This window comes from Cavia porcellus, unplaced genomic scaffold (genome assembly GCF_034190915.1).
Source record: "Cavia porcellus strain 051 isolate PalLab524CR breed Dunkin Hartley unplaced genomic scaffold, mCavPor4.1 scaffold_4, whole genome shotgun sequence".
In the NCBI taxonomy this organism is placed as follows: Eukaryota; Metazoa; Chordata; class Mammalia; order Rodentia; family Caviidae; genus Cavia; species Cavia porcellus.
In genome coordinates, this window is record NW_026947487.1 from 71,245,733 (window position 1) to 71,262,044 (window position 16,312).

The following is a 16,312-nucleotide window of genomic DNA, read 5'->3' on the forward strand; positions in this document are numbered from 1 at the left end:
ATAATTAACAAATCACAATTCTTTTGGTTTTAGAAATGCCAATAGATAAGATTTAGCACAGTGTTGCCAGAAAGAGCTTTTTAAAGTCAAATTACCAAGCACATGTTAACTAAGTTACAATTACTACACTAGAACAGCACCCCCAAAAAAGGTTGGACAAGGGAAGGAAGAAAGCTGGTATTCTCTACTATAAACTATAATTGTTTATGGTCTCCTGAAAGCATCAGTCCCATGTATAGAATATTCCCAGCTGATTTTATCAGACAGGTGAATACACAGAAAGGAACAAAGGGAGTATTTCCCTCTCACAGAAGCATAGATTATACTCACCAGCATAAACGCAAAATAGAGGTTCATGATTAATGTTGTCAGATAGTCCATTCTTGGACTTATTGCTATGGCCAGTGCCATGGAACTGGCTGTGTAAGTTGTCAGCATAACAGTAAGTATCATGAGGCAAAAGGCCTCTACCTCTTTTTTCAATCCTTAAAAGAAAACAAAGGGTCAATCCAGCTGTCCACATCATCATGTTTTGGTAATAATTTATTGGACAAGTAATACTATAATCTATAAATCTAGTATCAGAATGAAGAGTCACCCACTATCAAACTATCTGGGTCACCAGTTTCATTTTCCCTCCATGTAACTGCATAAAGTTTTCATATACTTTTTCTTATCACACTTACTACAAAAACTCTTCTCCATAAAGCACCTGTGCTCTCTTGTATGAGCTTAAGAACAATATCTGAGTTCCTGAGATGGAGCGCTTATGAGTTTAAGAACAATATCTGAGTTCCTGAGATGCAGCGCTCCAAGCAACACAATGGACCAGCATTCTCATGCCTTCGCCTCTCACAGAACATTCAGCAACAGCGTTTCACTTCCCCAGACATCTGCACAGCACTCAGTGTTTGCTGTGACTGCACTAGTGAGGAGCCTGGGGTGAGGACTCCATGGCCTTACAGTGATTTTAATATCTGAGACCAGGGAAGGGCCTTCATAAACCAAGTCCCCCAGAACAAAGCACCATGTGACCTTGTGATTGAGAATGGGGTTAACTGAATTCCTGAAGCCATCTCATAAAATATAGTGAGCCAACATTATGCATCACACAGGCTGAAGATTTACAAAGAGCTGCAAGAACACAAACAGGAATCTTGAGACCTCGATTCCACACCTAATTCTTTTGATGCACATCATCCTTACAAAATGGAATATCTAAGCTCTGTAAATGATTCTTATTAGGTAGCGTGTTATCAAAAACATAGTTCTGTTGTGTATGTGTGTACACCCACATGTTTTTGTGCACACATGCATGTGTCTTTGTGTGGCAAATACTATCACTGAAATGTGGTGTTACGTAATTTTGATGAGCATGGGATGAAGGCTGAACATAATGCAAAAATGAAATTATAGCAATCAAACAAGTATTTTTATTAACGCACTATAAAGTACAAGGCATACAGAATAGTATGTATTTTGTTTTTTTGACCTCTATATATACGTCTATAAAGTTATTAAGAATGTTACCTATCTCCTATCTATATTTTACCTCTATAAGGAACACACAGAGGGATAGAAAAATATAGACACATAGGCAATGAATATTCCACCACTTCCAGCTTGGTCTCAAATTGTGTATAAATTTTTTTCACTTTTGTGTATGACAGTAAATATATCTTATTAAAATTGATTTGGGAAAGATACCCATATAATACACAAAATATCTAAGATAATTGTACTATTCACTCTATTAGCTTATTGAAAGAACAGCTACTACTTGTATTGTTTGATCAGTTTTGCCTGGCTAGATCTGGTAACTGAGCAACTATTTTGAAGAGAATAATATGTAATATAATAACTATTGTTAACTTCCTATCATCTTGTTTTGAAACTCTGTATCATTTTTATTGTTTTTTTTTATTTTTAAAAGAAAAAGATGAAAAATACCCATACAGCACAGTTATTTTAGAGAATTCACAGTGGCTACATATTTTGTCTCTAGCTCACGGCCTTTTTTGCACTTTGCACAATCTTCCCTAAACATTCTTTTAAGGAAAAATTAGTTTCACCAATATCCAAGTCTACAAACAAACGTTTTGTCTTTTTACTTACCAAACATAAAATATACAGTCAAAGTAAATGTAATACTTGGCAAAAACCTCCTAGGGATTAAGTCAGATAAGAGTTTTCCAAAGAAATAAGGAAGAAGTCCATAGTATCCGCTGATATACTCGTGTCTGTAGAAGAAAAATATACATTAGTTAGACATCCCAGATTAATTTCAGAAGCTACAGACCATAAAAATAACTGCTTGCTATATAGAATTTTGCTGCCCAGGGCTGTAAAAGGACAACTTCCCACATGTGCTAGGCTGCCACTCCGACACTCTTCACGACACCCCATATTAGCTGCAGGAGGCTCTCACTGTGATGCTCTCTTTTTGCAAAACTTCCTCCTGCAGCTGTCCACGTGGGCCCAGAATCCTGCTCCAGATGCAAAGAATCAGCATCTTCTCACTTGCCTCACAGACTCTGCTTCTTTAATGCTGGTTCTCTCTGAAGAACAGCAGTCATGTTGGCTGTTCTTTTCCTCACTTCTTCTTCTTATTATTGTTACTATTAAGTTTATTGGTACCATTTAGATAGACACAATGATCACATTCATCACAGGGGATCTGTATTATATACATGATATAAAGAAGTTGTGTATCAATACCTACAATGCAGCTTCACATCAACAATCTCTCTTTACTTCTTCTATTTTTATGCAAAAGACTTCTTCCTTTGATGATCCTGTCTCCAACTAAGCAGCCATGTCAGCCACCAAATCCTAATCTTCCTCTGACACTATTCTCTCATATTTGCAAACTATTTCACCACTATCTTACTCCTTCGCCTCTCTGATGATTCCTTTCCTTGGCATGTATATATGAGCCAATTGTCTTTCATCTTTGAAAGACACAACAGGCAAACCCAGCCTGCTCCTTACTGTGAAGCTGCCCTCTTGGTCTTTCCATTCCTCCATCCAACGAGGACTAACTTGGACCCAGTCTTTGTCAACTTTACCCGCTTTCTCCACTTCACTGCTGAACTCGCCATATACTCAACACCAGGCCTTCAAAAATTCTCTTCCCCGAGTTTCTATCACCAGTTATTTGCTAAAAACAAAAGCTTCTCTTCACCCCACTCACTGGTGCCTACTCATTTGCTAACCATACCCTGATCTTGAAACTCCTCTCCCTTGGCAGCAGGTTCTACCCACCATTGGTGCTCTACTCCACTGGTGACTTTTTTTCAATTAGCATTCATACATATATACTTCAAAAGCTTGTGATTATAATAAATATGTGGATAGTTTGTATTTTTCAATTAAAAAAAATAATGAAATGAAACTACTGGTAATCCCTAGTATGGCATCCTTGTCCCAATTCTCAGTGGAACAAGTTTGTCCAATAATCACCACAACCATTGCAAAAGAAATCTACTCACATGAACAGCTTCTTCTCAAGCACAAAGATCTCCCCGGCTGACATACTGCTGAAACACTGAAAGACGGCCAGTGTGAAGAGTACTGAGGATCTTCCAGGTCAAAAGAAGAATAAAAACCCCACAGTCAGTATCACATCATTAGATATTCTACCTGCAGAATTCTTTTTAATGAATAATATTACATTAAACAAATTATTGAAATTTTTCTTTATGAAAGCTAGAATTACTTTGGTTAAAAGTGAGAGGGGAGCAGGACCCCATAAGGTCTCTCTTCCATCTGTCTCTATAGCTCAGCTGGACCCCTGTGAGTCCAAACTATAGCACATTTTGACATTCATGGCCTGCTGCAAGATAAATTTTGTGTTCCCATAAAATTTATACTTGAAACAACAATCCTTGGGAGGAAGTCTTTGGGAGTTAACTAGATTGAGATGAAGTCATGAGAGTAAAGCCTCAAGATGAGATTAGTGTCCTGATGACAGGGAGGAACACCTGACTGTGTCATGAGAGGGCATCGAGGGAAGGCAGCCATCTGCAGCCAGCACAGGGCCTTCACAGGAACCCAACACTGCTGGATCAGAACAATGACTACAATATTTTATCCTTTGATCTGCTGATAGACGCTTAGTTTGATTCCTTGGTTTGGCTATTATGAACAATATTACAATGAACACAGAAATGCACATAAGCTGACTTTAAATATTTCAATACATGAAAGCGAGATGACTAGATACAATTAGTTTAAGCCCCTTTCCTAATTTGTTTAGCTATCATCTCAAACCTACTAAAAGCGGCAAGAAGTTCAAAGTCTGCAAAGGATTCAAACACAGTTTCTTTGTTAAACCATAGTCCTCTTTGCTTAACACGATGTTCACCAGTGCTTCTTAGGGTTTGTTAATGTACAGTTGAAATTTGATCCCACTGTTGTCAATGAATTTAATACACTAGCCAAGGAAACACAGTACAGCTGCCAATTGGTTTTCTCTTTATGCTGATACCTAGATGCTTGGAGGTCATAACACTGTGGCGTGCCCCTGAAAAACAGAGGCACTGAGCCAAAAAGTTTGCAAACCCCATTACAAAACAGAAACATGAAAAGACAAGGTAACAAAATGCCCACAAAATCTCCCAGTTCTCCCAAAACCAGTTCAAGGGGCAATAAGAGGGAGAAAATCATAAATGAGACAGCACATATATTTCAAAGGCTACCAATGGAGATAAACCAGTCCATTAAAATAGTTGGTGAACTTAAAGAAGTTATACCTAATAAGATAATGACCTTAATCAAACAAATTATAAATTAGTCTAGAGAAGACACTAATACACAGCTAATAGAACTAAAGAAAGAGATGTAAAATATGAATGCTCAACATAGAAAAAAATGGGAGTCATTAAGAAAGGTACAAAACAGAAATCCAGGAGATTAAAAATTGATTGAAATTGTGGGGGTCAGAAGTGATCTATGTGAAGACAGAGTGAAGGAAGGAAATTATAAAGATTACAGCAGAAATTTTAAAAAGGGAGACTAAAGCAAAACATTACAAAGAATCAATGAATCAAAGAGCTGGTTCTTTGAAAGAATAAACAAAATTGACAAACACTTAGCAAATGTTACCAACAAATAAAAAGGGAGAAAAGATACAAATTAATGCAATTAGAAATAAAAATGTTGAAATCAATGCAGACACTGTTGAAATCCCAGAAAATTCGTAGCAAGTATTTTGTGAAATTATTTGCCATACAACTGGAGAACACAGAAGAAATAGAAAGATTCTAGATCTTATATGACAGCCACAATTAAATCAAGAAGACTTAAAAATTCTCAATAGCCCAATAACAGGAATAAAATTAAAGCAATAATAAGAAAAACTATCAACTAAGAAAAGCCCAGGAGCTGATGAAGTCATAGCCAATTTCTATAGAATCTCCAGGGAAGATCCAACACCAATACTCCTCAAAGTTTTCAATGAAATCCAGAGATAAGGAGTACTTTCAAACTCACACTTGGAAGCTAATATTATCCTGATCCCAAAACCAGACAAGGGTCTAACCAAAAAAGAGAACTATATACCAATTTCTCTAATGAACTAGAAGCAAAAATCCTTAAAAAGATACTAGCAAACATATTACAATGAATCATCAACAAGATCATACATCATGAGGAAGTAGGCTTCATCCCAAGATGCACAGATGGTTGCATACAAGCAAATCAATAAATATAATTCATCACATAAACAAAAGCAAAGACAAAGAATCACATGATCATCTCAACAGACACAGAAAAGGCCTTTGACAAGATCCAACATTCATTCATGCTAAAAACCTAAAGAAAATAGGTATCTCAACATGACAAAAGCTATTTATGACCAATATACTGCTATCATTATACTAAATAGGGAAAAAATTAAAACCTTCCCCCTAAAGTCAGGAACAAGACAAAGAAGTTCATTATCACCACTCTTGCTCAACATAGTTATCAAAACATTAGCCAGAACAATCAGGCAGTGGAATACTTTAGAAAAGGACAGTCAAGCTCTGCCTAGCTGCCTGGGTCCTGGAGGTTTTGAACTCCACTCAGCCAGGCATAAGGCACCGGCACCACACTCCAGCAGTATGTCCTCACTAGCTGCACAGAGGACCCGAGCTCTGCCCAGCCCCGTGTCTCAGTGCAATCCATCAGGGGAATGCCCAGCCAGCCTTACAAGTCACAGAGGTACAGAGGCCAGCCCAGGCCCAGAACCCAAGCCACTCATCAGGAAGTGACCAACCTAGCTGATGGGTGTTGGAGAATTTGAGCTCTGGTCATCAGATCACAAGGGTCCAGCTCTACAGTTCAGGGGGGCAGCCCAGCTAGTCATGCGGAAGGTCCTGGAGGTTCTGAACTCCACCCAGCCAGAAACAAGGTCCCAGTACCATATGCGCTCTGGCTGGCAGAGGTGCGCTCTGGCTGGCCCCATGCTCCTGAGGCTCTGAACTCCTCCTAGCCAGATACAAGTTCCCAGCCATGCCACACTTTGGGGATGCACCCTGCCTTGCCACCTGGGTTCCAGAGGCTCTGAACTCTACCCAGCCAGGCATAAGGTCCCAGCACCACACTCCAGGAGGCCATCCCTGCTAGCTTCCTGGGTCAAGAAGGTTCTGAACTCTACCCAGCCAGGCCCTAGGCCCCACACACTGGGTGTGTGTCCCTGCTAGCTACCTGGGTCCTAGAGGTTCTGAACTCCATTCAGCTAGGCACAAGGCGACAGCACCACACTCCAGGGATGTGTCCCTGCTAGTCATGTGAGTTGTGGTGGTTCTGAATTGCACTCAGCCAGGTTCTAGGCCCTAAGAATACACTCTAGGGGTGTGTTCATGCTAGTTGCATGGAGCATTAAGCTCTGCCCAGCACCAAGTTCCAGTGCAATCCAGCAGGAGGGTACCTGGCCAGCCACATGGCCTCAGAGGACAATGACAGAAGAGCAAGATGCAGTCTCAGTTCTCCAGCCCACCAAGAACAAACCCAAGAGATACTGAAATGGAAGACACTGGAAATTACACAACTGCCCTTTCTGGAATGATAGCAACTGAAGTAAAAAAACAACTCTGGAGGGAAAAAAATGATGGCTTGCTAGAAAGCTGGATAGAAACCCTCTCTGGAGAAATCAGCCCAGATGCTAGAATCTGACAACATGGAGAGGGCCAGATAATTGGAAAATGATTCTCACTAAACCAGGAAATAACCGAAAGAAAAATAAAATTAAGAAGAGGAAGGAAAAGCGCAGGTGGAGGGCTGAAGCCTGACATACTCACTGAGACCTGTTCCGTGCTGTGCTGGGCACCCCATGGAGACAGATGATTCAAGGTCGCCCTGAAGCTGTGGCTGCCAATAACGGGAGTTGGTGAGTCCTAGGCCCGTGGTGGGAGGATGTGGCACAGTGTGGAGTGGAGCCAAGGTAGAGAGCTTTATTAGCTCTTGGTAAGTGCTGGAAATTGGGTCCTGCATGGTAGACTGACTTGAAGACATCTTGGAGTAGAGCACAGTCCAGCACCACAGTGGCATCAGTCAACCTCCCTTGGCCCAGAGAGGACTGCTAGGAGCAGCTTGGGCTGAACCACACATCTGGTTGGGACCCAATAGCCAGGGACGAAACTATTCCAAACCTGTGATGTCCGCCACAGCACAGTATAAAGTTCTGAAGGCAGTCGCAGGTTGACTACCACAGAGGGGAGGGCTAACTGCATGCCACCTCAAATATCAGCAAACTGGAGAGAGCAGCAAGCCCCCAGCCAGCCCGCTTTAGAAAAACTGTAAGGAATACAAAAACAGCCTGAGATCTCTACACACCTGTCTGAAAGAAACCAGACACACAACAACAGCAAAAGATAAGACAAAACCTCCAGCCACTGACCCTTGGAAAATCAGCCAAGGGGAGGTAAATACAGAAGAGACCAGTACAGCAATCATGCAGTGTTAGCCACAACATCAGCAGACATAAAGAAATACATTCATGACTTCATAGATGAACTTAAAACTGAAATTCTAACCCAAGTGAGACAAAAAAAAAAGGTTTATTAAAGAAATGTTAAGCCCTTCTCAAGAAAACACAGAGGGAAGAAGGGAGGAACCCAGAAAAGGAAGAGAAACCTTTGGTGAAGAATATAAACAAAATCCAAAATACATGAAACAGATCCAAAGAGACTACCAGGAAACTAAAAACTCCATTGAAAGCTGCCAAAATGCCTTGACAGAAACAAAAATTATCCTTTCGAAACTTGAAGACAGATTTACAATGTGTGATCAAGAAAGAAAAGACCTATTAAAAATAACAAGGAACCAAGAAATAACAATTCAAAGGCTAGAAGACAAGAGGATATATAACTTAAGAATGAAAAACATAAGTGAAGAAGCAGGAGTAACCACAAATGAATTACAAAGACTATTCACAGAAATAATAGGAAAATTTCCCAAGCATAGGAAAAACAAATGATATCCAGATAAATGAGGCATACAGAACTCTAGCCAAAACAGATCTACATCCAGACATATAATAATCAAGATTCCAGAAATCCACCACAAGAACAGAATATTAAAAGTGGCCAGTGAGAAAAAGCAGAAAAGAAGCAGGAAAAAAGCACCAATCATCAAAATAGTGACAGACTTATCAACACAAACTATTAAATGAAGAAGAGCCTGGGGGAAAATAGTCCAAGCCCTGAAAAAAAAATAACCTCCAACTAAGATTAATATACCCTGAAAATCTCTCAAAATTAATGGAGAAACAAGACGTTTCCGAGACAAAGAGGAACTGTGGGAGTTCATGGCCTCCAACCCAACCATACAGAAAATACTAAAGGATATGAGAGAGAGAGAGAGAGAGAGAGAGAGAGAGAGAGAGAGAGAGAGAGAGAAATACCAGGATTCAAGCAACAGTGGCAGAGAAGCCTCAGTGAACAAGGAGGACAGTGGAATGAAGGAGAAAAATGGACAAATAATAGCAGAAAAATAGAAAAACAGAGTTGAGGCAGAGAAGGTGGGCTATAATTTTTTAACATAGATAGCCTAGATATACTAACAAGAAGAAACACAGGCAGAGTAGATTAGGAGGCAGGATCTATCAAGATGCTCTGAATAGGAAATATACTCAACCTGAAAGAAGATTAATAAACTGAAAATCAAAGATGAGAAAATGAAGCTCTAAGTGACAGGCAACCAGAAAGAAATAGGGACAATTCATCCAGCAGCCACAGGTAGGTTGAAAAGCTATGACTCTTCTGTGCAGTGTAGAAGAACTACAAAGCTAGAAGGAAGGAAATATTTGTGGCTTTAGTAAGTAAAAGAGTATTCAAGATGAAGCTCAGGGGTAAAAAGACTCAGTACCACTCAGATAGATAATGGATTGCCCCTGAATCTAAAAACTAAAGGAGTTAGTGGGACCCAAAATATACAAAGCATCCAGAGAAAGGAAAGGTGAGAAATTGTCTAAAAAAGGAAGACAGAGGACATTGTTAATACTGTATCAGAATTTAAAGCCACAGTTATCTTACTGCTCTGCTTAGTTTGATTTTATTTTGTTCAGGTCAGAATACTCATACTAGATTTGAGGGCATAGATAGTTATCCCCAAAATAGCAAGCTGTACCACGGTAACTATCCTTAATTTCCTATTAACTTAAACTGAAGCCCTGTATTACTTACATTGTCTTACTATGACTGATCTTATTTGAAGCTGGTTTGTTAAACTGCTGTTTTGCCTGACTGATCTTATTTGAATTTGGTATGCTTCATAATATTGAGTCTAAGAGTAGAGGCAACGACTCTGAAGATGACAATAATAACATACCCTTTCCGGTTTGATTATGAACTGTGTTTGAAGTCCTACAATGTCTCCAAAGTTGTGTTTTTATTAAAATAGCCATGTAATGTTTATTATATGTCTGATGATGTGGACAACTCTATTGAAAATAACAAAGGAAAGCTTAGTAACTACTGTAGATCAACTAATAATGTGGTTTTATATCTTTTTCATTTGATGTTTTTCTAAGAATTTGGTTTTTTGTCTTACTATGATCCGCTTTTCCGTTTAATACAGAAAGGACAGATACACATGTAGAGATTCACACATGGGGAGAATTTCTAAACGGTTTACAGGAACAGATTATATAATGCATGATGTAATGAACAGATTCTCTGAAGAAGAGACACTAAAAAACCCAGTGCTAATTCTTAACATTATGACATAAAATCTAGCAAAACTAATACTCACTGTTTAGAGTGATAATAGTCTAGTCTCTTATGTTCAATTCTAGGGTACGTAAAGATAAGGACAGCTACTATGAAGAGAATGAGGGACATTATGGCAGTCACTATTGACTTCCCCAATGTCAGGTCTTGAAGATCTAAAAAGCCTTCATCACCCTGTTATGTTCATATTAGTTCTATAATGTTCAGTATGTATTCACTGTGTGTGAAGATGGGGACAACTATTTGGAAGAAAACTAGAGACAATAAAACAATGAAGATCTCTAGTGGACTTGCTTTGAAATCAGTGTTTCTTAAAATTGTTTCCTTATGATCTGTTTTGGTATGTTTAATATTACCCTCCTTAAAATATGGGCAATTCTTTTGAAGATAGCAAGAGGCATTATAGTAGCCATTGTTGATCACCTTGGATTTTGTTTTTACATCATGTACTATGTCTATTCTTGTTTTAACTGACTCCATTTTGCTTTGTCACATTTGGTTTTATTCTCTTCAAACAAAGTAATAAGAACTGTAGGAGTAATAAAACCTAAAATGTGTAATTGTTATTATAAAAAAGACAGGAATAGAAAGTGCTCTAAAGGATGTAACTGCATGTATGTTTAAGTGTGTAAAAAAAGGTAACCATATTACTAAGTTTTTGTTGGACACTGAACAGAAATGTTTTCAGTCTCACTGTTTAAGTGTCTGCTTTGTATGCTTTAATTTTGTAACTTGAAGTGACTTCTAAGATTACAATATGTAATCTATCAACTAGTGATTTCTTCCTATCTGTTTTTTGAAATTTTGTATTACTTCTACCCTTTTTTTCTGTTTTGCTTTTTTTTTATTTAAATAAAATCCTTTATAAAAAAAAAAAAAAGGAGAAAGAAACAACTCCATGAAGCTATAGAGGAAATCAGGTCAGAAATAATCTTCTAGGTAAAAAATGAAATGACAAGCATTATGAAAGAAATGCAGTGTGTATCTAAAGAGGATCTACATAAAAACAGAGGAACATAAGAACATGATGGAAACATTGAATGAACAATGTAAGACTTAATTAGAATGCATAAACAGATTCAAAGGAATATTCAGGAAACTAAAAATTCCATTGAAAACTGGTAAAGCCACTTGAATGAAGCTGAAGATTGACTCTCAGACCTTGAAGACAGGATGGAAGCTAACAATCACAAAAGAAAAGATCTCTTAAAAATCACAGGGAACCAGGAAACAATTCAACAGCTACAAGATGATGCAAAGAGAAACAATATACAATTTATGGGTCAACAAAAATGACCTGTGAAGACAATTTGCAGAAATAACAACAGAAAACTTTCCCAACATGAGAAAAGAATCCGATGTACAGATAAGTGAGGCATACAGAAACCCAGTTAAACATAACCAAAATAAATCTTCAACCAGACATATAATAATTAGAGTATCAGAAATTCACAAGAACAAAATACCAAAAACTGTCAGAGAAAAGAAACAGATCACCTACAAAGGAAAGCCTATCAGAATCATGGCAGATTTTTCAACACAAACCTTCAAATCAAGAAGAGGTTGGGGAGAAAAGTCAGCATCTCCTGAGAATCGGCCATGCTAGGACTTGGGGTATCAACCAAGAAATCAACTAGCCAGCCTTCCTAGTAAGCTGGGCAAGGCATACAGGTTCCAGGGAAAGAAAAGTCAGCACCTCCCAAGAGCCTACCAGTGTGTGGGCTGAGAGTCAAACTCTGTCCATCCTGCCCCCTTTCCCCACAAATGGCAGTTGTTGGATGGTTCTGAGAACAGGCTGAGTTGATAACAACTAAGTTTCATAAACCAACTGGATGCTTGTATTTTTCATTGATGATGCAGTTCTGGGGCCAGCAATCTGAGCATCTCTTGGGAAGACGACAGTATATAATATAGCAAATATAGGGGATTTCCTTCTGTCTTGTCTTTGAAGTCCAATATTGTTTTCACTATTTTGCTTTGTTCAATATTCTATTTTGATTGGTCTTATAGTGTTTTGTTTTTGGTTTGATTTTGCTAAATCTGATGGAATGGACAACTATTTGAAGACAAAATGTATTATGGTAGGAAGCTATTATTGTTTTCCCAGTATCCTGCTCTGAAGTTTTGTACCAATTTTGCTGCATTGTCTCGATTGGCTTTGTTCAGTCTTTTTGTTGTTGTTTCATTTTACTATCTTTAAAATAAATTTTTAAAAAAGAGCTTGGACTGAAGTATTTCTGGTCCTGAAAGAAAACAATTTTCAACCAAGATTGATGTAGCCTGCAAAACTATCTTTGAAAATTGATGGAGAAATAAGATACCGTCACAACAAAAACAGCTGAAGGAATTCATGGCAACCAAACCAACACTACAAAGAGTACTGAAAGACACCTTAGAAAGAGACAAAGATAACTACAATCCCAAGATCAACAACAAAAAGAAACTATTAAGTAAGGCAAAAAATTTAGCAGTAAAATTAGAATACCAACAACAGAAAGATAACATGACAGTGAGTAAGATACTACATATCAGTTATATCCATTGACTTCATAAATTCAACTCACCAATGAAAAGAAACAGACCAGAAAAGTGGATTAAGAAACAAAACCCAAGAATATTCCATACATAAGAAACACATTTAACGCAAAAGGAAATTCATAGACTAAAGGTTAAAGAATGGTAAAACAGTACTCCATGCAACAGGAACCCAGAAAAAAGCAGGAACCGCTATCCTGTTTGCAAATGTGTGAACTTCAAACTAAGAATGATCAAAAGAGATAAAGAATGTCACTACACACTTGTTGGGGGAAAACTGCAAGTAGAAGAGATAACAATCTTAAATATATATGCACCAAATATGGGAGTATACAGCTATGTAAGGCAAATATTAATAGACATAAAAAAACAAAAATAATACAGTTATAACAGAGGACATTAACACATCATTGTCACAAAGAGGCAGATCAACCAAACAAAAAATCAGCAAAAAACTAACAGAAATGAATCAAACTTGTGAACAAATGGACCATGTAGAGGTGTTCCACTCAGCTACATCACATACACATTCTTCTCAGCTGCATGTGTGGTTCTCTAAAATAGATCATATACGAGCCCACAGAACATTCTGTTATTATTATTATTTAAAGAAAAAAATAAAAAACAGAAAAGATAGAGAAAAAAAGGATAGAAATAATACAGAATTACAGAAAAATAAACAGTAAGAAATCACTAGTTAATAAGTTACATATTGTCATCTTAGAAATAGTTGTTCAGGTTACAAAATTAAAGCATACAAAGTGACATTCAAATAGTGACACTGCCAACAGTTCTGCTCAATGATCCAACAAAAACTTAGTAATATGGTTATCAGTCCTCCACACTTGCTTTTTATCTCAAAGGGGGTAAGATTAAACTTATCAAAACAGAACAAACAGTTCATAAAGAAACAATTTAAAGAAACACAGATTTTAAAGCAAATCCACTGGAGATCCTCACTGTCTATCTTATTGTCTCTAGTTTTCTTCCAAATAGTTGTCCCCATCTTCACACACATTGAATACATACTGTATATTATAGAACTAATCAAATTATTATAGGATGATGAAGGCTTTTTAAGTCTTCAAGACCTGACATTGGGAAAGTCAATACTGACTACCATAATGTCTCTCATTCTCTTCATAGTAGATGTCCTTATCTTCGTAGTAGCTGTCCTTATCTTTACATATGCTGAAACTGAACATAAGAGACTAGCCTAATATCACTCTGAAGAGTGAATAATAGTATTGCTATGTTTTATATCATAGTGTTACAGAATTAGCATTGGGTTTCTTAGTGTCTCTTCTTCAGAGTACCTGTTAAATACATAGTGCATTATATAATCTGTTCCTGTAAATAGTTTAAAAAGTTTTTCACATATGTGAATTGCTACATGAATATCTATCCTCTCTGTATTATAGGGAAAAACAGATCATAACAAGACAACAAAACAAATTCCTAAAAAAACATGCAATGAAAAAGACACATAAGACCATAATATTAGGTGATCTGCCATAGTTACCATGCTTTCTCTTGTTATTTTCAATAGACTTGTCCACATCATCAGGCTTAATACAGTTAAGCATAGTATTACATAGCTATTTTTTATAAAAACACAACTTTAAAGACATTGTAGGACTTGAGAGCAGTTAATAATCAAAACTGGTATGGGTATCTTTTACATCTTGTCATCTTCAGAGTAGTTGCCCCTACCTTTAGACTTGATACTATCAAGCATACCAAATTCTAATAAAATCAGCCAAGGAAAAACTGCAGTCTAACAAATCAGATTCAAATATGATCAATCATAGTAAGACGATGTAAGTAATACAGGGTTTCAGTTTAAGTTAGTAGGAAATTAAAGGGTACTTACCATGGTATTACCTGCTATTTTTGGGTTAGTTGTCTGTGCCCTTAAATCTGATATGTGTGGACAGACCAGGAATAAAATAAAATCAAACAAAACAGAGCAATAAGACTACTGTGACTTTTAAATCCTGATACACTATTAACAATGTCCTCTGCCTTCCTTTTTTTAGGCTATTTTTCACCTTTCCCCTTCTCAGGATGCTTTGTATGTTTTGGGTCCCACCAGCCCCTTTAGCTTTTAGATTAGGGGGCCAGCCTGTTGTCTATCTGAGTGTTGCTGAAACTTTCTACTCTTGAGTTTGATCTTGAGCTATTCTCCCTTACTCACTAAAATCATAGGGTTTTCTTCCTTCCAACTGTGTAGTTCTACACTTCCCAAAAGTGTCATAGCTTTCCAATCTATCTGCAGCTGCTGGATGAGTTGTCCCTATTTCTCTCTGGTTTCCTGTCACATATAGCTTTGCTTTCTCATATTTGACTTTCAGTTTATTAACACTCTTTCGAGTTGAGTGTATTTCCCATTCAGAGCATCTCGATGGGACCTGATTCCTAATCTATTCTGCCTGTTTTTTTTTATTTTAGTGTATCAAGGCTATCTATATTAAAGATTACAGCTTACCGTTTCTGCTGCATGTCTGCTACTCCACTTTACTGCTATAATTTGTCCACCTTATTCCCTCATTCCACTGTCTGCCCCATTCATTGAGGCCTCTTTGCCACTGTTGCTGGAATCCTGGAAACCCTTCCCCTCTCTCTCTGGAATGTCCTTCAGCATTCTTTGTAGGGTTGGGTTGGTGGCCATGAACTCCCACAGCTCCTCCTTGTCTTGGAAACATCTTAGTTCTCCATTAATTTTGAGAGAGAGTTTTTCTGGGTACATCAGTCTTGGTTGCAAATTATTTTCTTTCAGGGTTTGGACTATGTCCCCCCAGGCTCTTCTCAATTTGAGAGTTTGTTTTGATAAGTCTGTTGTTATTTTGATAATTTTTCCATTGTATGTAATTTGCTTCTTTTCTTTGGCTGCTTTTAGTATTGAGGTTTTTTTGGTGGACTTCTGGAATCTTGATTATTATATGTCTGAGTGTAGATCTGTTTTGGTTGTAGGTGGCTGGATTTCTGTATGATCACTTATCTGGATATCATTTCTTTTTCCTATGCTGGGGAAGTTTTCCTTAATTATATCTATGAATATTCTTTGCAGTTCATTTGTGGTTACTCCTGATTCTTTGTTTACATTTTTTGTTTTTAAGTTATGTATCCTTTTGTCATCTTCTAGCCTTTGAATTGTTTCTTTCTGGTTCCTCATTATTTTTAAGAGGTCTTTTCTTTCATGATCATATATCATAAATCTCTCTTCAAGTTTCAAAGGCTAACTTTAGTTTCTGTCAAAGCATTTTGCCAGTTTTCAATGGAGTTTTTAGTTTCCTGCTAATCTCTTTGGATCTGTTTCATGTATTCTAGGTTATGTTTAAATTCTTCATCAGAGGTTTCTCTTTCTTTTCTGATTTTCTCCTTTTTCCATCTGTGTTCTCTTGGAAGGGGCTTATCATTTCCTTAATTAATCTTTTTTCGGGGCTGGAGATTTAGCACAGCGGCATAAGTGCCTGCCTTGCAAGCAGGCAGTCATGAGTTCAATCCCCAGTTCCGATAAAAAGGAAAAAGACAACAAATAATAATAATAAGAATTAATCTTT

The 16,312-nt window shown here is 37.5% G+C and overlaps 1 protein-coding gene across 4 annotated transcripts in view; it reads right to left on the reverse strand.

The window, feature by feature from the left end:
* The window catches only part of LOC100716628 (broad substrate specificity ATP-binding cassette transporter ABCG2-like), a 110,100-nt gene that overhangs the window by 5,931 nt on the left and 87,857 nt on the right, over positions 1-16,312 (reverse strand). For all 4 annotated transcript variants that reach the window (XM_013150086.3, XM_013150087.3, XM_013150084.3 and 1 more), the window contains 3 exons: positions 3,492-3,581; positions 2,116-2,240; positions 331-485 (listed from right to left, as the gene is read on the reverse strand). In XM_013150086.3, the coding sequence (XP_013005540.1) occupies positions 331-485; positions 2,116-2,240; positions 3,492-3,581 (370 nt within the window). The remainder of the gene's footprint in view (positions 1-330; positions 486-2,115; positions 2,241-3,491; positions 3,582-16,312) is intronic.